At 36.3% G+C, this 26,174-nt stretch overlaps 4 protein-coding genes across 6 annotated transcripts; 1 reads left to right on the top strand and 3 right to left on the bottom strand.

The window, feature by feature from the left end:
• Nucleotides 1-5,324: 5,324 nt before the first annotated feature.
• zbtb26 (zinc finger and BTB domain containing 26) lies at nt 5,325-7,152 on the top strand. Of its 2 annotated transcripts, XM_079871620.1 has the most exons (3): nt 5,325-5,412; nt 5,834-6,881; nt 7,114-7,152. In XM_079871620.1, exons 2-3 carry the CDS (start codon nt 5,840-5,842, stop codon nt 7,125-7,127), a joined length of 1,056 nt encoding a protein of 351 aa, XP_079727746.1. In that variant the 5' UTR covers nt 5,325-5,412; nt 5,834-5,839; the 3' UTR covers nt 7,128-7,152. The 2 variants fall into 2 exon arrangements, with proteins under 2 accessions (XP_079727746.1, XP_079727745.1); XM_079871619.1 differs by lacking the exon at nt 7,114-7,152 and having other exon boundaries at nt 5,834-7,103.
• A 1,169-nt stretch (nt 7,153-8,321) lies between these two features.
• Nucleotides 8,322-12,797, bottom strand: LOC307158752 (3-oxoacyl-[acyl-carrier-protein] reductase FabG; the record flags this gene model as incomplete). The annotated part of the gene is made up of 8 exons (XM_079871621.1): nt 12,350-12,797; nt 12,027-12,197; nt 11,737-11,915; nt 10,995-11,088; nt 10,796-10,865; nt 8,724-8,760; nt 8,573-8,636; nt 8,322-8,480 (listed from the first exon to the last, which is right to left on the bottom strand). Exons 1-8 carry the CDS (start codon nt 12,371-12,373, stop codon nt 8,322-8,324), a joined length of 798 nt encoding a protein of 265 aa, XP_079727747.1. The 5' UTR covers nt 12,374-12,797.
• ppil3 (peptidylprolyl isomerase (cyclophilin)-like 3) lies at nt 12,788-16,293 on the bottom strand. The gene is made up of 6 exons (XM_079871622.1): nt 16,159-16,293; nt 15,759-15,833; nt 15,567-15,660; nt 14,292-14,359; nt 13,312-13,430; nt 12,788-13,150 (listed from the first exon to the last, which is right to left on the bottom strand). The coding sequence occupies exons 1-6, from the start codon at nt 16,159-16,161 to the stop codon at nt 13,024-13,026; spliced, it is 486 nt and encodes a 161-aa protein (XP_079727748.1). The 5' UTR covers nt 16,162-16,293; the 3' UTR covers nt 12,788-13,023.
• Nucleotides 16,294-17,738: 1,445 nt separating this feature from the next.
• On the bottom strand, nt 17,739-25,215 carry lrrc8ab (leucine rich repeat containing 8 VRAC subunit Ab). 2 transcript variants are annotated; one of them, XM_079871617.1, is made up of 4 exons: nt 25,053-25,215; nt 24,175-24,457; nt 21,894-24,015; nt 17,739-20,674 (listed from the first exon to the last, which is right to left on the bottom strand). In XM_079871617.1, the coding sequence occupies exons 3-4, from the start codon at nt 24,006-24,008 to the stop codon at nt 20,399-20,401; spliced, it is 2,391 nt and encodes a 796-aa protein (XP_079727743.1). In that variant the 5' UTR covers nt 24,009-24,015; nt 24,175-24,457; nt 25,053-25,215; the 3' UTR covers nt 17,739-20,398. The 2 variants fall into 2 exon arrangements, with proteins under 2 accessions (XP_079727743.1, XP_079727744.1); XM_079871618.1 differs by having other exon boundaries at nt 24,391-24,457; nt 25,053-25,188.
• Nucleotides 25,216-26,174: the final 959 nt, after the last annotated feature.

The following is a 26,174-nucleotide window of genomic DNA, read 5'->3' as shown; positions in this document are numbered from 1 at the left end:
TGATTTTTTTTCTACCACCTCTTTTTCTTCATGGTAGAAATTGCCACATAAAAGCTATAACAAGGCTTTACATCTTCATACTCTCTCTTAATTGTCTGAATGTCTTTTTATTCTCTTGCATTTCTATTCACTGTGAAGCTTGTGCACTGATATTATTTCTTCTTCACTTTCTTTAGGTCTGATTCTGTAAGGCGAGTCGCAATAGAGCGGGTCATTTAAAAGTATAGACCGAAAGTCACACAGTGAAACTAAATACATGCGATACTAGCTGATATCCTGAATCAAGTACTAGTTTTAGAGGCAGTGGTAGAAAAATGAAATGTATCTGTGGATGGGGATTTGAACCTGCCTGGTCACATGTGAGAAACCAAGCCGAACGACGAAATCAAGACAGCCTCACTTTGAGAACGATGACTGAAAAAGCCCTGACACCAAACCTCTGTAGTGTCAAATGTCTTGCTTTTGTGAGGGTTTCTGGGCGAAATACCGAAGATACTCACACCCAATCAGTCCTGGTAAACAAGAGCTTTGTTTTGCTATGATATTCTTTAGACATCTCAGAAATTTAAGCACTTTGTACAAACTTGTATTAAAGTCATAAACAGCCTGGCTTTCAGTATATGCTACAGTGCAAAGATTGCGCATGCATTGAATAATTCTATTGACAGGCTTAATGGGTGCAAGTCAGAATTTCCTATTCATTTTTAATGCTGACCAGAACATTAACTCAATGAAATGTCTCTATGATGTATATATTTAGGTCATATTATGGAAATGTAACACTCATGTTAGAACAAGAGCACCAAAAACCCCACTCAATTATTCATTTTCAATATGGGGCAGATTCAAATATGAAAGTTTTTTCCCCCCTCAAACAATTCACAACATTTTGAAATTTCTGTCTTTTTTTATATTTTATGGATATAGAGTGCACATCTGACAAATAAAGGTGTGTGAAAGGTGAGCATCTTGCATCCTGCGTATTATCCTATATAAACCATTGTGCAGATGGGTAAACATACTGATACATACAATGAAGCACTTACAATAAACTTGAACAGCCAAAGTGTATTCTGACTCTTGTTTGGTGTCTGTTATCCCTGAGAAACTTAAAAAGACATTTCTGATTTTCTTTTCTGCCTTACCATTGTGAACCACAGCATTATTACTGTAGCAAATGACATTACAAGCTATACACTGAGGGGAAACCGGTTTAGCTACTTTAAACCAATTTTCACTAGACACAACTGCAAGTAAGCTAGGCTAATTTTTATGAATATTTAGAGTAGAAACGGCAAGTAACACATTATTAATTAAACGTGACATTTTGAAAGACTGAAATAGAAGGCCTATTCTTGTAAAACCTATCTTTCTTTTATTTAGGCTACAACTTAAAAAAAAAAAAAAAAAAACTGTTTAAAACCGCGTAACACTGCCTTTGCCAAATGAAGAGGGTTTGTTTTCAGCAGCTACAGTGTTTTCAATATCATAATCCTTCCATTCAGTAGAAATCTCTCAAATTCAGTTTATATGTCAATAGCCATCTTCCCCTCCACAGGAGACCATAACGACCATAACCGTCTCAAATACTGCTGTAGCTAACTGTAAATGTCTAATTTAATTATCATAGTCATCGAGATGTTATAACTGATTAAAAAAACTTGAGTGAACGCACTTCCTCTTTATATCACTGCCTCCTTGTGGTAGAACACAGCTTGGTTTGTTTAAGTTTACTTCACTATATTACTATTAAATCCTAATCTAATCATGACAAACTATATATCGTTGGAAAGGTCTAAGACTCCTAAATAGATATTTTTCCACTTTTTTTTTTTTTGTTAAAAATTATGTAGGCAGAGTAATCGATGTATTAATGACAAGAGTGCACCTAAAAAAATCTGCATCATAACAGGAGTTCGATGCACCCATTTAATCATTGAAACTTCTGTTTTTATGCTAAAAATCATAATAAAACATATATTCTAGTATTTGTCAATTGAAATGTATAAAATAATATTATAAAAATAGAGAAAATCCATCTATAATATATAGTATTATAGTTCATGTATATATATTATAGTTCATAGTTCATAGTTCATGTATATTGTCTTGAATGAGAATTATAATGTTAGTATATATAGTTATAATAATTAGTATAATTATAATGTGGATTTGCTATATACTAATTGCTTTATTGGTAGTCTTCTGACCAGCAAGAGCCCACCTTCACAATGTTATGCCCAATAACAGCAAGGCAAGACAGTCTCAGTAGCCAAACAGAGCTGTCAGAGCCTTTGCTTTCAGCATATCAGTTTGCAAATCACCTCTTTGAAAGCCCAAACGTTATCCAATAGAAACTTTATTTAGGTCTAATTGCAAACCAATCACAATCAACCTCCTGTTTGGAAATGCTGCTGAACTTTTATACATGTGCAGAGCAGAAAGCAGGAGCCAGGGAACTGCACTCTCATTCACCACTGCCACACTCACAAGATGGATCCACCAAGGCCTAAAAAGTGTTTTACACTGCTAGAAGTTGTTGAGGGGGTTTGTATGTCGAGTGATGATGAGCAAAATCATCCATCAAACAATGATGAGCCAAATCTTCATTCAAGTGATCATGAACCAGACGTGATTTTGCCAGAGGAAATGTCCGATTCAACCCTAGAACGGTGTGTGATATATTTTTTTCTATTCTATTACACAATCTTTACTAATTTTACTGGGTTATTTGTAAATATGATGTAAATATATAATTGTATGATAAGTATACATTAAGATGTGTGTATATAATTGAATTATGGATGCATGTACTATGTTAGTTTTATGCTTTATTCAGTTTGTACAATAGTTGCATGTACCATATTAGTTTTTTTTATATTCAGTTTGTACTATTGTTGCAATAGGAATTCAGATGATGATGGTGAGGACTCTGAATCTTCAACCTCATCTGCATCAGCTACTACATCTACTTTCAGTGGGTTTAGTGAAGAAGGGAGAGGGAGAAGCAGAGGAAAAGGGCAAAGCAGAGGAAGAGGGAGACGTACTCAACCTGCTGTTTCTTCAGGTATCACTGAGGCAAGATGGCACAGCTCAGATGAACCCGACATCCCACCACCTGAGGTTGTGTTTAGACCAGCTCGAACCCCTAGCCCTCAGCTTCTAACTACAGAGTCATACCTTTATCCTATAGATCACACCGTACGGAGGAGGGTGAAGACGAGAGCTGGAGGATGGACAGAACTCACTGTACCTATACCTCTACTGCAGTGCATGACTATAACAAGTGAGTTGAATATATTCAGTGGTGTTGTGTACAACAATTGTACAAATGAGTTCATATTTTATTTACTTGGCTACATTTGCATTTAGATTTGAAATATATTCTATTATTTTCCACACAGGTACATGGGAGGAGTTGATCTCTCTGATGATCTTGTCGGGTATTACAAAGTACTCCAAAAGACCAAGAAGTGGTACCGCTCGATTTTCTACCACTTTATTGACATCGCAGTGGTAAATGCCTTCATCCTGCACCAGCAGTTGGCTGCTGCTCATAACCAAAGAGCAAAAACACAGCGGGAATTCAGTAAAGATTTGTTTATGGAGCTTGCAGACTGGATGCCTCCAAGTGAGCCTGCTCCTCCTGCTCATCCTGCTCCTCCTGATCCTCCTGCTCCTCCTGCTCCTCCTGCTCCAGCACCTCACATGACAGGAGAACCCCCAGGCCATATCTGCCACAGGCCAATGTACATCACTAATAAAAGCGATGACCCCAGGCGAAGATGCCGAGTGTGCCATCGGAAAACACTTGTGCTCTGCCAGAGATGTGCATCCTACTTGTGTTTCCAAGCGCGAGATTGCTTCAATTACTGCCATGATGTAAATAGATTGTAGTGTTCAGAAGTTGTGAAAAATTGTATATAGTTGTAAATAGTTTGTAAATAGTTCAAAGTTTGGAAATAGTTTGATATTTATTTTTCCAATATTTGTATTTAATTATTCTTTTCTTTCACTATTTACTAGTCTTATTCATGCTTCAGTTGCAATTTGAATAGAAAAGTGAAAATGTTTGTGAAAAGTTTAAAAAAAAAAAAAAAAAAAAAAAAAAAAAAAACCCCTCTCTCTCTCTCTCTCTCTCTGTTTGTGCTGTGGTGTCAGATGTCAGTTCAAGCAACTAAGTGACCTTTGGGAATCACCAATGAACAAGGGTGTCTCCTTGTGGCCATTTGTGGTGTGCCAACTAAAAGTCTCACAGAAACCTAATTTATATATATATATATATAATAAAAAAAATATTACAGCAAATTTTCATAGCAATAAACTAACATTTTAATAACTTTTAGAAACATTAATATTTTTTAATTATTCCACTTCAGCAATAATCCTCCAAGTGTCTTCTTTCAAAAGAGACCAACCTTTTATCTGCTTGGGGTATCCCAAAGCATTCATGAATTACAGCTGTTTAAGTTTGTATAGTGCATTTTCATGTCTATGCCCAAAAATGGGGGTGACAGTTAAAGGGGTTAAAGGGATAGTTCACCCAGAAATGAAAATGTAGTCATCATTTACTCACCCTCAAAGAGTTTGAGATTCTTCCTTCTATTGAATACAAAAGAAGATATTTGAAAGAATGTTGGTGACTAAACAGTTGACGGCACCCATTGACTTCCATAGCAAAAAAAGAAAAGAAAAAAGAATGGGTTAGAAGAAAGAAACTCATACAGGTTTGGAACAACTTGAGGGTGAGTAGGTAGGCCTCAATGATGACAACATTTTCTTTTTTGGGTTCCCATGAAACTCTGAAAGCCTTAATTGCCCTCTAGAAATCATCATCTTCCTCATCATCAAAATGTTCTTTTATAGCCTAATGTACGTGGTTCCACAAAAAAAAAAAAAAAAAAAAAAAAAAATGGAAAAGTGGACTAAGTCACAAGTAATGAAACCTTGAAAGCCTTTATTGGTACTCTAGAAATACTGCTGCTACTACTACTAGTAGTAATACTAATAATACTAATAACCCGTCTTTAAACGTCAGATAAAGTAAGGCTTGAATGTTATAGTTTCGATGTTTTACTGTAAACTATTTGAAGTATTTTAACTGTTGTTGGATGACTAAACTTTTTTTATTAAAAGGCCTAAATGTAAATAAATCTTTATTTTGCTGTTAAGAAAAGTCAAAATAATCCTAAAACTGCCGATATAAATGTAAGGGTTGTTTTCACAATGAGCCACCTGTATTTGTGTCCTGGCCCTTTAAATTTTCCCGACCAATCGGGAAGCTCTGCTGTCTTATAGCACACATCCTTTTCCGTCTCAAGCAAAACACTAAACACACAGGCGCTGTATGCTCATCTCCAGGACAACAAAACACCCAGAGAGAGAAAAAAAAAAAAAAAACAATTGCCGCAGGTATTCATATTTTAAATAAACAATTATATTTACCTCGTTCCTATGACGATGTGTCTTCATCGTTAGTTTTCCTCCATTCTTTACTGTCGTCCATCCAGTTTCTGGTTTAGCTCTGCACAATTTCCAGGCCTGTACTAACCACACTAATATCCTCGTGTCAACTTAAAACGTTTGTGCTATCAGAAAATATAGACCAGCATATACATTTAAATATCATGACATTATGTGCCTTATAAATGTTTTAACTAAACACGTGCGTTTGGAAACATAGTAATACAGGTAGACACAAAGTATATGGTGCCCTTGCTGAAAAATCCAGCATAAACATATCTTAAAATGGTGACCAGTAATGCTGGATTGTACAGTAGGGTTATAAGATTTAAATCTATTATGTCTACTAAATTGTACATTTTTCTAATAGTATACCATGGCTCAGGACGGGGTGATACTGCAATTCAACTTTCCCACGTTTGGGGACTCCATGCTTCAAAAGATGGATGCTCTTCGTCGAGACAGACGTTTCTGTGATGTAGTGATCCGCATCAATGAATTGGAAGTGCCTGGACACAAAGTGGTATTTGCTGCTGGCTCCCCTTTCCTTAGAGACCAGTTTGTCCTTCAGGACTCACATGAAGTACAAATATCTACACAGCAGGATGCAGAGGTTGGACAGAGGCTTCTTTTGTCTTGTTACACTGGGACTCTTGAGTTCCCGGAGCTGGAATTAGTACACTACTTAACCGTTGCTAGTTTCCTACAGATGGGTCATATTGTAGAACAGTGCACCGAAGCTCTAAATAAATTCATAAAACCACACGAGGTTAAAGACGAGCGTGCATCATCTCGACAGCCCTCGGACTATAACGCACAGCGTGGCCCACCAGCTGTGGAGACGGTATGTGATGAAGAGGATGAGGTAAACAATGATGGAGAAGACAACTTCATTGAAGAAGAAGATGATGATGATGATGATGATGTAATCATACAGCCCAAGTCTCCTCCTGTGTTTAGAAACTCTCAGAGCAACAATAGAGATGAGGACAGTCCCATTAGCATTGTTAAGGTGGAATCAATAGATGAGCGGATGTCTGAGAACTTCCAGAGTCGCTCAAGTCGCTCTCCGAAACTGCGCTCACCTGAGCCACAACACTCCCTGATAAACTCCACAGTGGAAACCCGGCCTGCCGAGCTCACCGTTAACCCTGCAGCTGAATGTTCGCTGTCCCCACCTGGAACCAGTGGCTCGGGGAAGGGGAATCTTTGGGGATGCTCAAGGAATTCCGATAAAGGAATGCAGTGGTACCACCAGTGCCCGAAATGTGCTCGCGTGTTCCGTCAACTGGAGAACTACGCCAACCATCTGAAGATGCACAAGCTGTTTATGTGCCTCTTGTGTGGAAAGACATTTACCCAGAAAGGAAACCTGCACCGGCACATGCGCGTCCATGCCGGCATCAAACCCTTCCAATGTAAGATATGTGGAAAGACTTTTACCCAGAAGTGCTCGCTGCTAGACCACCTGAACCTTCACAGTGGGGACAAACCACACCGTTGTAATTATTGTGACATGGTGTTTGCACATAAACCAGTTCTCCGTAAACACCTGAAGCAGATCCATGGAAAAAACAGTTTTGACAATGCCAACGAAGGCAGTTTGCTTGAAGGATTATAAATTCATATCAATATAAGTTTGTCTTGCAGACACAATTCTGTAAATCGGTGGTTCTTAAGCAGGGGGCCGGGGTCTACTAGGGAGCCTCGGCAAACCTCCAAGAGTAAGTAAGTCTTAAATGCCTGGTTTCGCAGGTAAGGCTTAAGCCTAGTTCCAAACTAAAATGTATGTTTGAGCTGTTTTAACAGAAAGCAACTTGCACTGACATATCTTAAAATATGTCGGTGCCATTGTTTTGTCTCAAGATGCACAGCAGTAATGTTTTTTTCTAAGGCACGTTAGGTACAAAAGCTACTAAAATGTTCCAATTTAACTAAGCCTACACATGGCTTAATCTAAGCCATCTGTGAAACCAGGCCAAATGATTTAAATGTAATTATATTAAACACAAAAAGACAACGATTTGCAACATTAAATTGACATTATATTTATTTATTTTTATTACAACAGATGTACCAAAGGTACATAACAGCCTATTTAGGATGGACTTCAAATATTGTCTTGGACAGGGGTGTCCAAATCTGCTCCTGGAGGACTCCAACCCCGACTGAACACACCTGAAAGAGCTAATCAAGGTCTTGGGCATACTAGAAACTTCCGAGCAGTTGGAGCTAAACTCTGCAGGACATTGTCCCTCCAGGAGCAAGATTGGACACCGCTGGTCTTGGACAAAGGGGGGCCTATGAGTAAAAAAATAAAAATAAAGTTGAGAACCACTACTGTAAGTCATTAACGTCTGCTGGTTGGTAGATACATGTGCAGTCAAAATCAGCTTTAATGTCTTTTTTTTGCAAACTGAAGGTCTCAAGGTATTAAACTGATTTTGAATGCTGCTGTGGCATCATTTGACTGTCATATCTTTTGTAAAGATTAAAATATATTGTTTCGGTACATCTGATCTGACTGTATTTCAGTTTTGAATGCTAACGTATTACTTCCTCATTTGCAGACAGCTGTATTCCAACACTATGTGCAACTCTTGGTCAATAATGAATGTTTTCATACTTCCATCCGTGTAAACATGCCAGAATTTGGAGAGAATCGCTGTGACTCGTTAATAAATAACTGCAGATACTGCATGAAATGTGCACTTGCTTTTGTTAATGTTTGTCATGTGTGCTATATACAAATAAACGTGGACAGTTTGTATAATACATTAAGGATTACAACATTCAAATCGGGTCCAATTATGTTTATTTCTTTAATTTTATGGCAGCTCTATCATGGTGGCAGAGTGTTATCGTGGACACATTGCATGTCGACCTCCGTCCACTGGAAGATTTACACCTGTTATAAATGTTGCTGCATCAGATGCCAGGAAGGCGATAGCATGAGCTACTTCCTCTACTTCCCCTGGTCTGCCGAGAGCATGGGTCACCTTGGTTTTCTCAAGGAACTGCAGCAAAGCAAAAAACACATGACATGTGATTAATTGGAAACGTACATTACAGTGAAATAAACACTCTCGCATTAGATAAAGCATTTGACCTGAGCATACTGGTCCTCATCCAGTCCTGCACGCTTGTGAACTTCTGTTATAATTACTCCTGGGCTGTAAAGTCAAAGCATTTCAAGTCATTTTGTATTCAATGTAGCAATTGTATGGCACATAAAAAAATAACAGCAGAAAGAAACTTACCCTACTGAGTTGACTCGTACTTGCTTCGATGCTAACTCTACAATTAACATAAGGTGAGAAAACACTTATTTGTACAGTAGTAATACCCAAGCCCTTTGGATTAATTACAAACTACAGTAGTAGTAGGAGAGACCAGGGCTAGTTGTCACACTGTTTGTTCCAGTATATTTCTCAGAGCAGGTTTATATTCAAAATCAATTTCTACGAACGCACATAAAATTGGCTACAAAAATATACAGGTGCTGGTCATAAAATTAGAATATCATCAAAAAGTTGATTTATTTCAAGAATTCAACTTAACAGGTGAAACTAATATATTATATAGACTCATTACATGCAAGTGAGATATTTCAAGCCTTTATTTGTAATAATTTTGATGATTATGGCTTACAGCTTACGAAACCCACGAAATCAAAATCCCAGAAAATTAGAATATTACATGAAATCACACAGTAATTACACAGTGATACCATGGTCATTGAACCAGGTTTTGGTTATTTTGGCAGTGTGGGCCGGTGCAAATCCTGCTGGAAAATGAAGTCAGCAACTCCATAAAGCTTGTCTGCTGAAGGAAGCATGAAGTGCTCTGGAAATGTCCTGGTAGACGGCTGCGTTGACTCTGGATTTAATAAAGCACAGTGGACCAAAGTCCTCTTTTCTGATGAGAGCAAATTTTGCATCTCATTTGGAAACCAAGGTCCCAGAGTCTGGAGGAAGAATGGAGAGGCACACAATCCAAGATGCTTGAAGTCCAGTGTGAAGTTTCCACAGTCTGTGTTGGTTTGGGGAGCCATGTCATCGGCTGGTGTTGGTCCACTGTGCTGTCCACTCAACGCAGCCGTCTACCAGGACATTTCCAGAGCACTTCATGCTTCCTTCAGCAGACAAGCTTTATGGAGATGCTTCCTTCATTTTCCAGCAGGATTTGCACCGGCCCACACTGCCAAAATAACCAAAACCTGGTTCAATGACCATGGTATCACTGTGTAATTACTGTGTGATTTCATGTAATATTCTAATTTTCTGGGATTTTGATTTCATGGGTTTCATAAGCTGTAAGCCATAATCATCAAAATTATAACAAATAAAGGCTTGAAATATCTCACTTTGCATGTAATGAGTCTATATAATATATTCGGTTCACCTGTTAAGTTGAATTCTTGAAATAAATCAACTTTTTGATGATATTCTAATTTTATGACCAGCACCTGTATTTATCATTTCAACCATTAAAGAGTTAGTTCGTAATCAATTACTCACCTTTTCGTTCATCTTCGAAACACAAATAATATTTTAAATAAAATCTGAGCTATTTCTATCCCTCCATTAATAGTTCACGCAACTATCACTTTGTCACTTAAAAAAGTTCATAAAGAGATAAAACTAATCCATATGAATTGAGCGGTTTAGTCCAAGTTTTCTGAAGAGACTCAATCGCTTTATGAACAGACTGAATTTATGCTTTTGTTCACATAAAACATTGATAGGCGAACATAAACAGAAGCTCAACCGAACCTGCTTGACGAGCGAGAACAAACCTCATTGGTTCTTGCGGAAGCTCAAATGAGCTGCGTAACACCTGAGAATGAACCTCATTGGTTCGTCGCTCAGATTTTATTAAAAACATCTTCATTTGTGTTCTGAAGATGAACAAAAGTCTTTACTACATGGAACAACATGAGGGTGAGTAATTAATGACAGAATTTTCATTTAAGGGTGAACTAACCCTTTAATTCTCCAATAGCAGGTCATGTCACAACAGAATATACTATTAAACAGCCTATTAGCTAAATTAAAACACTAAAAAAATAATGAAACCAAGCAATTCAAAACAAATTAAATAGCAAAAATGTAAAAGGTAATATGCAACAATACCAAACCATTGTTTTGGTCAACAAATACTGTATGTATAAATAGAACAGAACCTGAAATGTATTTAAAGATAAAGGAAACAAGCCTATTAACTCGAAACTGTAGTTACTGAGAAATAGACCTTGTGACAACTTGCCCATGCGGCAAATAGCCCCGGTTTTCTGTAAATAACATTGATGATTCTTGAGATGTCACCTCACCAAGAGCAACACAGCGTGTGAACTGGTCGATGGCTGATTTGGACATACAGTAGGCAAGTACACCAGGAAACTATAACAGACAGAAAAAATGTGTAAGCATATCAACCAGAGCCTACATGAATAAAACAATGAGCAAATATTTTGTATTTCTATGGTTTATGGCTCATTTGATGCTGATGTATAAACTGATCAAACTCACTGATCGCTGCCCATTCACACTGGACACATTCACAATTGAGCCTTTAGTTTTGATAAGATGTGGCACGCAGAGATGAGTGAGATGATATACTGATCTGAAAGAAAAGAAAATGTTTGACTTTGTGTCTTCTTGTCCTTATATAAAGTCAAAGATCCACATCTTTAGATTATTTTATTGCAGGGGTTAAATAAATCTATAAATCTTTAAATAAACCCATTGCAGAGGCTGAGGGTCCGTGGAAAGATTTAGACAAAAACTGTGTAAAAAAAAGAAAGAAAGAAATTTAATTAAATAATAATAATAAAAAATAGATAAAATAAATAAATGAGTAAAATAAAAATAATTAAAACATTAAAAATATAAAAACAAATTAAGATAAACAATATATTATAATATATTATAATATTATAATCATATAATACTATGAGTACAACATGTCAAAATGTAACTTGATATACATTAAATATTTTCCATTATTATAAAACATTTATAATATTTTACAGTATAAATTGGGTCTTTATACAGGATACTCTCTCTCTCTCTCTCTCTCTCTATATATATATATACATACACATATATACATATGCCTTTTAAATTTTAGTTTGGAGGTCCCTCACATGAGGATAGCCATATTTTAGGATCTGTGACATCTAAATGATTGAAAACCCCAGATCTACTAAATCCCATGCACAGATGACTCACATAGATGACAGATGTAACTCACACATTTGACAATTTTTACCTGACATTAACAGACATGACCTTGTCATACTGGGCCATATCTGTTGTCTCTATACTGCCCATGGCGAGTATTCCTGCACTGTTGATCAGGACATCCAGCTTCCCAAAGTGAGCAATGACCTCTTCAACTGTCCTCTTCACAGTATCCTCATCTGTCAAGTCTCCTGGCACCAATAAGGGCTAAAGACATTTGACAGGGGCCAAAGGGACATAGAGGAGTATTTATTTGTAAATAATAATAGCATATTAAAATGATTTTGATTGCATTTGACATCTTTCAGTGTGATTTACCTTAACTGCTCCACAAGCTTCGCACTCTTTTGCGACTTTAGTGAGATTTTCTACATCGCGTCCATTCAGCGCCAGCCGGGCACCCAGTTTGGCAAACAGTACTGCTGTGCCAGCTCCTATTCCTGAACTTGCGCCAGTTATCAGCGTGACTTTATCGTTTAAAGAGCAAACCTAAAACGTCAAGTTGACAGTTTAGTGTGCAACGTAGCGCTAGTACAATTCAGAAGCAACTAGACGTGAACGGCAGTTTTTGGATTTCAATTAGTAATATTGAAGTGTATGTTTATATTGTAGTGAGTGTTTATAAAGTATACTCGACCTACTTTAAATGCACCTGGAGTTGCCATTTAGATTCGAATGATTTTCACAGCTCCTCTTCTCTCACTCTGACTGGATCAACTTTATTTCTCCTCTCGCTCGGCTCACGTGATCTTGTCTAGTAGTGAACTAGTTACGTCATCATCGTGTACCTACAAGAGCATTTTAACAGTTTAGTCCATTACTTTATTTTTCGATGAAGTCAATCAAATATTAATTGAATTTTTCAGTTTTATTGTTACAGTAATTTTAATATAAGTCTAACTGATGCAGAATTAACGTAATTTATTGGACGTACTCTGGATGTACTAGCGTGTTTACCTATATTTCCGGGTTAGCTTCATAACGATTTCAAAATTGTAGTCGTTTTTTTTTTTTGCCTTTCAAAATTATAGTTCTTACAAACTGCAGAATAAATTCAAAACAAGGGGAAAAAAACCTATCAATTTCGTGAAAATTTTTATTTGTCAAAGTACAATTACTCTGATTATTTTTTCCCCCTCATCATTTCCCCAACATTAAAACGGCTACATTTAAAAACACAATGTAAAAGTTTATTGGCGAAACAGAGGTGAGTCAGTGTGTACATATTTATGAAACAGCATGAAAGCAAAAAAAAAAAAAAGGGCACAACATATTTCTATTTACAATACAAGGCATTATGCATGTTTCGCATCGATCAACCAGCAAATGGGTTGGCATGGACAGTAACATCCTTAATACGGACATCATTGAGAGGACGAAAAGTCTTCTCATTCACAGGGAGTTTCTCTAGTTCATCCAGAGTTTCCAGTCCATCTATAATTCTGTAACAAAGGATGAGTTTGTGTTACAATTCATTACCATTAATACAATACATATAACAGAATTAAATATACAAACAACTATTAGCTAGGTTATTCATTGAAATGATCAATCACATATAATACTAGCAAAAGAAAAAAAAAAGGAAAACAAAAAAACATACTTTCCAAAAACAGTGTACTTCATGTCCAGGTGAGGCTGTTTTGCATATGTGAAGAAGAACTGTGATGCATTTGTGTTTGGTCCATTATTTGCCATGGACACGACACCCCGGACATTGTGCTACAGAAGACAGACATTAAAGGGAGGATTGAGTTTGATAAGACTAGACAGATGTATAAATTGCTGTTTAAGTCATCTAGTGCAGACATTAACTTGCTTGCTGGATACTGGGAATATTACTTTTAGCACAGACTAGATGGTTGAGAGGTTTTTAACATAGACTGATGTGATATTGAAGTTGACTGAAGATTCTGAACTCCCTGAAACACCTCGATTGTAGTCTTGAGTTTTCTTCCAGCAATGTACACGTCACAATATTCCTAATTTAAATAATTCCCGCCCAAGGAATATGCCAAAAATGGGACGAGGCCTAGATGAGTTAAAATTTGCGGTTAAGTTAAGAGGCATGACATTTCTGAAACACGCTCAATGCGGTTGACCAATCACAACACACTGGTCCAGCAAATCAATCAGAGAACATTGCGTTTTTCGGAAGGAGGGGCTTCATAGAGACCGGAACTAAACAGGCATCACAGAGACCGTTGTTGGCTATTGTTCTACGATCAACTTAGGCTTACGATGCTTTTGGGAAATTCAGCCCTGAGAGTTACTGGCAGACTGGGAAGAGAGGTGCTGCAACAATGTCAAATATGTGAAAAATAATGTGTTTTTTGAACATTCAAAGCATGAAGACCTATTCTAGTAGACCCCAAAAACAAAACCAAGACTTTGAAAAAGGTCATAATAGGTCCCCTTTAATTACCAAATCAAGTCATAAGTAACTGTGAAAGTTGACCAGGTATTTTCACACTTGCATCATCAGACCTTAAAATTCAAACTCATGTACATGGACTTCATATTTTCTTTCTTTTTTTTTTTGGTATAATATATTTAAGTATAATAATGCACAACAATACATACTTTAAGATGTTCACTGAATTCATCTTCAAACTTTCTTCCCCAAATGCTGGTCCCTCCTTTGCCTGTGCCTGCAAGAAAAACATAATTTTCATAAATTAATAAACCAAATACTAGACTGGATATGGTTTTAAAACAAAGAAAAGAGAACTAAATATTATATATATATATATATATATATATATATATATATATATACACACACAGTACAGGCCAAAAGTTTGGACACATTACTATTTTTAATGTTTTTGAAAGAAGTTTATTCTGCTCATCACGCCTGCATTTATTTGATCAAAAATACAGAAAAAAATGTAATATTGTGATATATTATTACAATTTAAAATAATTGGTTTTCAATTTATTATACTTTAAATTATAATTTATTTCGGTGATGCAAAGCTGAATTTTCAGTCTTCAGTGTCACATGTGACATCCAGTCAATCACATGATCCTTTAGAAATCATTCTAATGTTCTGATTTATTATGAGTGTTGGAAACAGTTCTGCTGCCTAATATATTTGATGAATAAAAGGTTAAAAAGAACTGCATTTATTCAAAATAATTTTTTTTTTTAATATGAATCTTCTTTATTATCACCTTTTATCAATTTAACACATCCTTGCTGAATAAAATTATTGATTTATTTAAAAATAAATAAAGAAAAAATTACTGACCCCAAATTACTGACCAGTAGTGTATATTGTTGTTATAAAAGATTTATATCTTGAAAACATTTGCTTCTTTTTTTTTCTTTTCTTTTTTCTTTTTCTTTTTTTTTTATTCATCAAAGTATCCTAAAAAAGTATCACAGGTTATGAAAAAATATTAAGCAGCAGAACTGTTTCCAACTTTGATAATGAATCATCATATTAGAATGATTTCTAAAGGATCATTTGATAGACTGGAGTAATGATCCTGAAAATTCAGCTTTGCATCACCGAAATAAATGATCATTTAAAGTATAATAAATTGAAAACCAATTATTTTAAATTGTAATAATATATCACAATATTACATTTTTTTCTGTATTTTTGATCAAATAAATGCAGGCTTGATGAGCAGAATAAACTTCTTTCAAAAACATTAAAAAATAGTAATGTGTCCAAACTTTTGGCCTGTACTGTATATATATATATATATATATATATATATATATATATATAAAGATAAAACATTAACTAAGCATTTACGCATTTTACAACTGTATAAGCTTAAAAAATAAAAAACCAGCGGCGTGACTTGAGTTTTAGGAAGGAAAAGAAATCTCAGATCAGTTACCTGTTGGGTCTCCAGTCTGGACCATAAAGCCCTTTATGTTTCGATGAAAAATACATCCACTGTAAAACCCACCAGCGCACAGTGCAATAAAATTCTAGGGAAAAATTAAATCAGAATTATAAATGAACAAAGAGATATCGCTTCTTCAAGAAACAACGTGTGTTTAGGAAACAAGGAAAAATATAGTCTTACTTCAGAGCTTTTCGGGCACTTCTCACAGAACAACTCTATTTTAATATCACCAAGGTCTGTATGCAGAGTGACAGCCTGCGAGATGATGAAAGGGGTCATCTTATTAATATAGTAGAGTTATAGAATAAACAATTAGAATGATAATACCGAGTTTATAATAACTAATTCAGAATTAGCTAACGTTAATTGTTGCATGCTGCTCGAAGGTAGGCTTAGCACAGAATACCAAATGTTTCAATAACTAGGGAACTGTAATTTGGCCAGATTCTACCATAATGCAAACATAAAGCAGGCAAAGCGTTAGATTAATATATTCTATATAATAGTAATCTCAAATATAAAGGGTAACATTTCCCCCCGTAATTTTCAGCATTCACAGATATGTAAAGAACAATCTTACCATCTTCTAAAGCACAAGGTAAAGTTTACTGGATCATGTGGGCACTGCAAGCAAACCCGCCTTCTGGGTGTTTCACTGTTAAACTTCCGATGGAACTGAATGGCTCATAAAGCATTGGTTCCCCTTTATCATCCGGTTCCAACAGCAAGCGCGCGCATGCTCGCACACGCACAAACTTAAAACTAAGTCATTTTTAATTCAAGTAATTTTTAAAAACGATAGTGGTAATTCTTAATAGCTATCCAAAAACAGATAAAGCTGACAACAAGTATAAATTATAAAATAATCAGGACAAATATTAAAAATGTTTTTAGTGATTTTTATTGACACACTAAGAAAACAGTGTTTATTCACACTGTATGGCTTCATACATTTTGTGGCATTTTCTTTTTATTTTACATTATACTTTGCAAAAAATATAAACAAAAGAAACAATAGTGGATTTATAGAACACACAAATTAATGAAATCATCAACCATAAATATATCAAATGGTTACAAATATGTTAACACTGGAAACAGCAAAATTAGTAAAAAACAAACAAACAAAACAAACAAAAAAAAAACCCCTCAAATAACAGACATTAAAAAAGTGTTGATCTTCAAATGTACAAAGTTGAACAGCACTTACCTGAGTAACAAGTTCTGAAATTCTATTAGCTTAGTTTCCAATGTGTACAGTTTAGTATATGGAAGAAAAACAAATTCTACAATGTTTCATATTTGAGGTAATATGAGAAAACATGCAACGAGCCATGATCAATAACCTATCAACAGTAACAAGTTTGTTAACATATCAACAAACTGAATATGGGCATTAAAATAAGACAAAACAGCTATGTTAATCATACTAGAGCAAATACGTGACATCTGCACCACACATTCAAAGTTATGCACAACATTTCACTGAATACTTCTGATTGTCTTCTTAACGGTGCGATGTCACACACTGTCATGAGAATAACATGTCACAAATAGAACAAGATAGAACATTTAGTGTAAAGTTGGGGGAACTAGTCTATTTTAAGTTGAGTGTTTACATGTCTGTTAACTATGGAAGCTTGTTTCCGCCACAAAATAAAAAAATTAAATGATATTTGCGACTTTTTATCTCACAATTGCGAGTTTACATCTCGCAATTCTGACTTTATTTTTCAGAATTGCGAAATACAAAGTCAGAATTGCGTGAAATAAAGTCGCAATTGCGTGTTATAAAGTCAGAATTGCGAGATATAAAGTCAGAATTGCGAGATATAAAGTCGCAATCGCGTGTTATAAAGTCAGAATTCTGACTTTATAACACGCAATTGCGAGTTTATATCTCGCAATTCTGACATATTTTCTCAGAATTGTGCGATATAAACTCACAATTGTGAGATATAAAGTCCAATTCTAAGGGGAAAAAAAGACTGACTTTTTTTTTTTTTTACCTCAGAATAGTTGATCTCACAATTATGACTTTATAACACACAATTGCGACTTTATATCATGCAATTCTGACTTTATATCTCACAATTGCGTATTATAAAGTCAGAATTGCGCGATATAAAGTCGGAATAGCGAGAAAAAAAATCAGACTTCTGACTTTATAAGACGCAATTGCGACTTTATTTCACGCAATTCTGACTGTATATCTCGCAATTCTGACTTTATAACACGCAATTGCGACTTTATTTCACGCAATTCTGACTTTATATCTCGAAATTCTGAGAAATAAAGTCAGAATTGCGAGATGTAAACTCGCAATTGTGAGATAAAAAGTCGCAATTATCTCTTAAAATGTTTTATTCTGTGGCGGAAACAAGCTTCCATAGTTAGGGGAGAGTGGGGTGATTTGTGCCGGGGGGGGGGGGGGGGGGGGGGGGGGGATAGTTCCACCCTTGTTTCTGGAAAACCGTAGAAGAAATTGGTCATGTGACCACATAATTTTGAAAAGCAATCACTTTTACTCGTCCTCCAAAGAAGAGAGACACATGGCATGAGAGTTAAGCACATTTTAGTGCAAAAAACTGTTTTTTTCCCTTTCAAAGTAAAATTTCTATGATTAAGGTTTTGTGATTGTAGTGTCTGAACAATTATAGACAAGTTTGAAAACATTTCACATATGTTTTAGTGCTTTAGTAGGCTACACAATGAGTCTATACAGTTAGCATGATGTTAGCTCTTAACTGCTGGATCATGCTAGTTTTTCAAACTTGTGGGTCTGGGGTGATTTGTGCCAAAGGGCCTGGGTTAAGTTGTGCCAGATCCAGACCACCTAGACCTACATACTCACAGGGGATAATCTTGAGAAGTGAGGAGATGGGCATGCCTCATCATTGTTTGACTTAGGCCTGCCTGCTATTTGTTTAATTTAGCTAACACTGATTTCAGTTTTGAGTTTGCACTATGTTATTAAAAAGAAGTTTTATTCCGTTTTTAAGTGGCCTATGTCACAACAGGATGTTTAGAAATTAGCCTAGTCACTTTATTCTTATATGTTACATAATTGACAGACAGCGCTATGTCAACAGGCATCTATTGCCAAAGCCTTTTTGCCTGAAATGATTCACAAAGATCATATATTGTGTTGCTATGGTGCTCTAAATGGTTGCTAGGGCGTAGTTTGATAGCTTCACAATGATCCTGAGAGACTGATTGGTCGTCTGAGTAAAATGAGCCCGCCCCCTTGTCTCAATGACACTGTGATCCAGTTATGTTCAATACAAAATCCCTATGCAATTGACCATATAGGAAAAACACATGCTATGGTATTCCAGGGTGACAATATCTAAATAAACCTTAAATTAGTCATTTTGTATTGAATTTATCTTGCTTTCATATAGCATTACGGTTCATAACATTAAAATGTTCTGTTTTACTTCAGAAATCACTGGCACAATTTACCCCCAATGTATTCCCCCAAAGGCACAACTTCCCCCGCACCAGGGGCAAGTTGTGCCATGAGACCACTTTTTTCCCAAGAGCTATATTTTGGAAACAATTTATTTCAGATCCAAAGTTATTGTTCGGGATGCACCACATCCTGAAATATATGTACATCCTTAAGTTGAAGGCATTACTGCCATGACCTCACTTTAAAGTCACTTTGAGTAAAAACTGGCACAACTCACCCCATTCTCCCCTAACCGAATACAATGTATAAACAACCTTTACAAAGGGTAAACTGCTTATTAGAAATGATTAATTGATAAATCTTAAAGCGTTTCAAAAGTGAGCAGACCGGTGAAAATAAGGTGCTGTATTTGTAAGGTACAATGTAATCAAGGCTTTTTTCTAACTTATTAGAAAAAAAGTAATAATAACATGCATATGCTTTATACAAAAGAAATACACTTAGATAGACAGTGATGCAGACATTAACACTATCGTCGTGGAGATAGTGTTATCTGTACATTACTGTTACTGTACATTTTACTGTACATTTTATAAAAGTTCTTAGCTTTTGTTTTTGCATCAGTTCATAAATACTGCAAACATCACTTATGTTACCATGAGTACTCGGCTAACACATTAAACCAGTAAAGACAACAATTTAACACATACTGTAGACAATAGCAACTTACTGTTTTGGGGGTAATGAATATCGAAATATTCATGTTTCTAATGTAACAGATGACATCAGTATGTCATAAAGACTGTACAGCATATTTATGTGCTGGGTAATGTATAGGGCATGCATAAAACAAACAAACAAAAAAGTTAATTGGTGTCTTATGTTTTTAGAATATATTAACCAGTTATTTACATAGTATGGATATGCCCAACAATTTCAAGTAAACAAAATGTATTATAGAAATAAACCCTAATCAGGTTGAATTAGGAGTCTTCATCAGTACACATGGATTTAAGAAAAGGTAAAAGTAGAGTGATTTCACAGTAACACTTACACAGTAACACTGGTATAAAATACAGTAGAAATGTTTATAATAAAATATTATAAGTGAATAGTGTTTGTGTATATTAAGGCAAAAATGAACAGCACCATAATCCTGATGTAATATTTGGTCTGCTCACTCCTCTGTGTCAAACAGCAGAAATGTCTATGTTGCAATAAAACACGACATGCCATATTGTGAAACACTTACTTTTTTTGCTTTGTTTTCCAGGAAACATTCTGATGAACCCTGTAAAATGTGACAAACATGTATAAATGTAATTTTCTATTGCTTGGTTTGAATACTTCTCACACCATTAAAAAACTTCACGCAGGTAAGTGCTCTCAGGTTTCTGCATCTGCTTCAAGAAGCCTCTTTTTCAGTTCTCCACAGCTGCTCTTTGACCTCGGAAGGTAAAGTGTTGAAAATATTGTCCTCCACAATTAGACCACTCTTCTTCAGCAATCTGCACTCGCCAAGTTCTACAGGAAGGCACTCGAGCCTGTTGCCCCTCAGCTCCAGCTGTGTCAGACTGGTGAGCTCCCCAAACCGAGAGGGTAGAGACTGCAGGCAGTTGTTTCCGAGATTCAGGGTTCGCAATTTCTTGCACTGAAACAACTCAGGGGGGAGCACTTCAATCTATGGGGAAAATGAAAGGATAAAAGAGAGCAGAGATCAGAAAACAAAGTTGACTGAAAGTACAATCACATCACAATCATTAGTGTAATTTACAAGAATGTACTACTTGAATTTCAACAGAAGACCAGTAGTGCTTTTCCTTCATTCTTACACCAGTTATATTATTATTACAACCCCATTTCCAGAAAAGTTGGGACATTTAGTAAAATGCAAAGAATATCTGATTAGTTAAACCTCTTGAACCTTTATTTAACTGACAAAAGTTGACTGAATGTTTTCACTGACCAACTTAATTTTAATTTGTAAATATATATATTTTTTGATTTTGATGGCTGCAACACACTCCAAAAAAAAAAAAAAAAAAAAAAAAAAAATGACAGAGGCAAAATAAAAGTGAAAAGACTATAGAATATCCAAGTTAAACGGTTTTAAAACAGTCCATAATTAGCAGGTAAATTGGTAATAGATGAGGGCATCATGATTGGGTATAATAGTCCCATTCACCAAAGGCTCAATCTTTACAAGCACTCATGGCTCACCACTTTGAACCAAATTTCATAAGAATGGTCAAACAATTCAAAAATCACATAAAATGTGATCACATAAAATAAAAGGAAAGCTGATGTGACACAGTGGTAAACATGCCTCTGTCCCAACTTTTCTTGGAGTGCATTGCAGCCATCAAAATAAAATAAATTATATTTACAAAAAGCAATTTTGTTGGACAGTGAAACCAAGTCAGAATTAACAAATGACAGATTTTTGATTTTATTGAATTTTACAAAATGTCCCAATATTTTTGGAAATGGGATTGTATCTATTGTTGAGTAATTATTATTTTATTGCGTAGGCCTGTTTTTAATAAAAATATAAATAAACAAAAAAAAACACAACATCTGCATCAGTGGCAATTACAAAAGCTATGAAGTGGTATTATCATTTAGAAAATGAAACAAGAAACCAAGCTAAAATACATTTTCATGACTCCAAAACTGGCCACAAATTCAAAATAATTATAGTTTTTGATATGTGGTATTTTGGAAAACTTCATTTATACAGCCCTAGAATACTAAAAAATCCAAAACTCTGAAAATAAATAATCTAAAAGTAATAATATCAGTCTGAAAACTAAAAACTAAAAACTGAAAACAAAAAAAAACCAATAGAAATAAAAGCAAAATTAAAACTCAAAACTACAATAGCCATGACGTTGACTTACCCTATTGGCAGTTACAGCAAGGTACTGAAGGTTCTGCAGAATTCCTATTTCTGACGGGATGTCAGTCAGATTGTTATGGCTCAGATCAAGAAACCTCAGCTTCCGGCAGAAGAAGAGCTGATGTGGCATTTTCTCAATCTTGTTGCGGTTCAAATAGAGGCGCTCCAGGTTGATCAAAGTACCTATCTGGATAGGTATGTACGCAATCTGATTATACCACAACTTTAGACAAACAAGTCGATGAAGATGCTGAAAACTAATGATCTCCTCAATGGTTTTCAGGTTGTTGTCCTTAAGATCAATCTCCTGTAAATTGTGCAGGCTGAAGATGGAATGTGGTATGCGCTCCAGATCGCAGCGTACAAGCTCCAGCTCGGACAGGTTCACCATCTTCTTGAAGCTGTTGAGCACCATCAGCTTGGTACCTTCATTGTTGATGGACAGCTTCTGGAGGTGCATTCCAACATCCGTGACTACCTGAGGCAGCTTTGTTAAGTTACTTTTCAGTCTCAAAACCTTTAGTCTCTTCAACTCTCGTAAACCGTCAATGACGATGTAGCGATTGTTGTCAGCACTAAGGTTCCCAGTGAGGTGCAACTCGCTTAAATTCTTCAAGCTATAGATCCATAAAGGAATCTCCTTTATGTCGGTGAACTTGATGTGCAAAGATTTCAGGTTCTCTCTCAGAAATGCGAGCGCTGGAGCCTCTATTCTTGCTGGCGTGTGGTACAGCCACATCTCTCTGAGGTTAGTAAGCTGAGCAATGATTGGTGGGATGGTGACATCAGGAATGAGCTCAAGCTTCAGAACCTCCAACTCCACCAAGTCGAAGACTGTGTCTGGAATCCCAGTGAGCATGAATAGGTGGAGCTCCAACTTCTCTTGGGAGTTTTTGGTGATCCTCTGCCGAAGCTTTTCCAAAGTCCATTCGTTGTTGAGGTTCAGCTGGCGAAGTTTGTTCTCGCTGACCTCTGAGAGGAACACCGCAAATCGCTTGGAATACAGGGGGTCGTACTGGTCAATCATGTGCAGCATGAAGGCGAAGTCGTTTTTCACATCTGGGATATCGCTGTAGCTGCTCTCCTCTCGGATAGACTCAAACGAGTACTTCTTGAGGGAACGTCGAAGCATCCAGCTGAGGGTGTATACGCAGATCATGCCATACACGATGACTAGACTAATGTAGAAGCAGGCTAAAATCTTGAAGAGAGTGGCCAAGGGATGGGCACAGTTGTACATGCGATAACCAGTCAGACTCTCGATGTCCACAGTGCAGTCGACGCTGAACTGAATATTGTGGACATAGTAGCCGGTATAGCAGATAATAAGGATAAACTTAACAACTTTGATGATAGTCTGTCGGATGTAGAGTCGGTAGACTATATCGCCTTCTTCAACGTGAATTCGAAACTTCTTCACCTTCTCAAACAACGCCTTAGCTTGTTCACCTTCCTTTTTGTCCAGGACACCAGTGTCGGAATGGTCCACGATTCCTTGTTCAATACGAGATCTGGTTGCTGACAGCATGGGAACACTCGCTTCAACGTCTTCGCTAACATACGAAGCCTTCTTATCGAAGGAGCCATTCATTTTCACCAGCGCTTTGGGATCGCTTTCCTCCACAACAGTTTCGGACAGAGCTCGTGTGGTCCATGGAGAGTCAAAACATTTCAGGAGGATAGACACAAAATGTTCCAGTTTTGAGCTTGTCCAAGGGAACTTGAACCAGAAGTTGCTGCAAGCCAGAAAGATGAGCGTATGCAGCAGCACCAAATATGGGAAATACTTAGCAAACCAGTGAAGCTTGTTTTCATAGCACACAGCATCAACGTAGTTGTACTGGTGTCGATCAAGGTCATACTGGATTCCTTGGGGTTCAAGGGTCAAGGGCACAGAAAATGTTGAATTGAAATACTTCCTACAGGTCTTGTTAACCACCCATTTGCAGGGCAGGCAGATCATCTTGTCCTGTGTGACCTGAAGTGTGCCCCCAAACACAGCAATCATCAGCATTACGACCGATAAATAGTCTGTGAACACGTCCCACCATGGCTTTAGGATGCGATACGTAGGTTGCGTGTCCACAAAGTAGCGCAGCTCAGTTATGGGGATCATGATTTACCTGAAATGAAAATATGGGCATTGTCATACAAACAGCATCTCTACTAACAAATTATGCCTTAATTGTCAATGCAATGCACAAGCAGATATTAAACCTGTCCAACTATTACAAACTAACTCTATATCATCTTCCAACATAAACATCTGAAAAATATTTTACCGAAGTCGAGGACAGTTGTCTTCTCAGGCTGCTACACAAGAAGACTCCGCCAAAAGAATGCTCTGGCTTTCTTGTCATCTATTATTAGCCATTTCCGATAATAACAAGGAAGAATTGTCTCCTCTGGCTTTGGAGAGTCCGTGACCCCAGGATTCAAATCCTGTTTGTCTAAGGCAGGGCAGTGTCTGAAGCAGTGTCTCCTCAGTTGGATCTTACCTAATACTGTCCATTCAGGAACTGACACTCATCACAGTCCTTTTTGTCTGGATGGGACACAGATATCCTGTCGTGATAAAAAAAAAAAAACATACAATACAATGTCAAATACGTCCACTAAACATTTTCTGAGAGCCATTTCAAAGCAGTTTTAATCTTAGTTCTCCCCTGAGGAAAAAAAGAACAAGCTGTAAATTTGTATCCTTTCCACTTACTTGAAACATTTATTTTAAATGATATAATCACTAGTCTGTTATATAAGACATAAATTAAATAAGCTGAGACATTAAAAAAAAAAAAACGGTTTGAAAGACAAAATGACAATAGATATTAATTGAAAGAAGATCATATGTCGATATAGATGTTGACCGACAAATAAGAGAATAGACAACTGGATTAAACCAGTTCATTTCTGAATCCTATCAGCTAGATGCGAGTCTCCCACAGTTTAAATTCAAAATATTGATATGAACTGAAAACAATGATAAACAGGGCCCGTACATACTATTTATGTGTGATTATTACGAGACTCGCCGCTCAGCACAAGAATGACTGCATGTGCTAATATTAGTTTGCTGCTTGTCTTTGTATAAAAGGGTAGCCTGTCTTTGTTTTCCTCGTCGAGGGAAACTGATCGGCATTTGACAGGATCATGTACTCACCCAGCTGTGTGCTGCCACCTCTGCTCCATGTGCTTGTTGTCGGACTGATGAGCTCAGAAAGCCAGAAAAGAAAGTGGCCGAACCAAGACAAACAGCGCAGATTGCAATCTCAGCTGTGCAGGGGTCAATTGTATTTCATAATCAGTTCATTACACTAGAGGGCAGTGCGATCTGGTTTTAGATTTTGTCTTCAGCTTCACTTCTCATTAGCGCCACTCACTGGATTGGAGCTGGAATCACAACCTTCATCATACCATTTTATTGTCAATAACCATTTTATTGTCATTTGTCTTTTATAATGTTTTAATTATAATGTTTTAATTTGATCATCTGCACTATTATATAAAGTGCAGATGATAAAATATAAATCATATTGTGTGTACCTCTGAAATAACAGTTATATGCTATGTATTATTGTATTATGTATTAATTTAAGCACGTTTATTTGTCATATTGCTAATATTTTGTCATTATGGTTCTTTTCCACAACGATAAATATGGCACTAAAAAGTTAGACAATCCTTTAATAATTAGTTGTGTGATGATGAGCAAATTATTATATAATTTATGTATTATTAACACTATTCCAATATATTATTGTACTAATATATTATTATTATTATTATTATTATTATTATTGTTGTTGTTGTTGTTGTTTCATTTTCCTTCTTATTACTATTGGAATTAATAACTGAATAAGAATAGTATCAAATCCATGGTTGTCGCTATCTCACGACCGTACGAGTGAAAAAAAGGTGGCTAATTCGTACGAATTTGTACGACCTCACTCGTACGAATTTGTACGATTTGTCTAAACCCACGTGATGGGTAGGTTTAGGGGCGGGGTCAGGGTTAGGTCATTCGTATGAATTCATACGAATTGGGCAATTCGTAAATATGTAGGCCTACGATTTAGCAAAAATCGTACTAATTCGTACGAGAGGTCGTATGAATTCGTACGAATTAGCCACCTCATAGAATTCGTACGAATTGCAGTGAGATCGGACTGGTTGTATATGATGATGATTTTTTTTTTTTTTTTTTTTTTGCTGTTTAGCAAACACATTGCATTGGGTCACTAACTACCAACGTAGCCTAAGGCCCATTTTTTGAATCTCAGTG

The sequence above is a fragment of the Squalius cephalus genome (assembly GCF_949319135.1).
Source record: "Squalius cephalus genome assembly, chromosome: 5".
NCBI lineage: Eukaryota > Metazoa > Chordata > Actinopteri > Cypriniformes > Leuciscidae > Squalius > Squalius cephalus.
The sequence above is the reverse complement of the archived record's forward strand: the minus strand, read 5'-3'. Positions and strand labels throughout refer to the sequence as shown.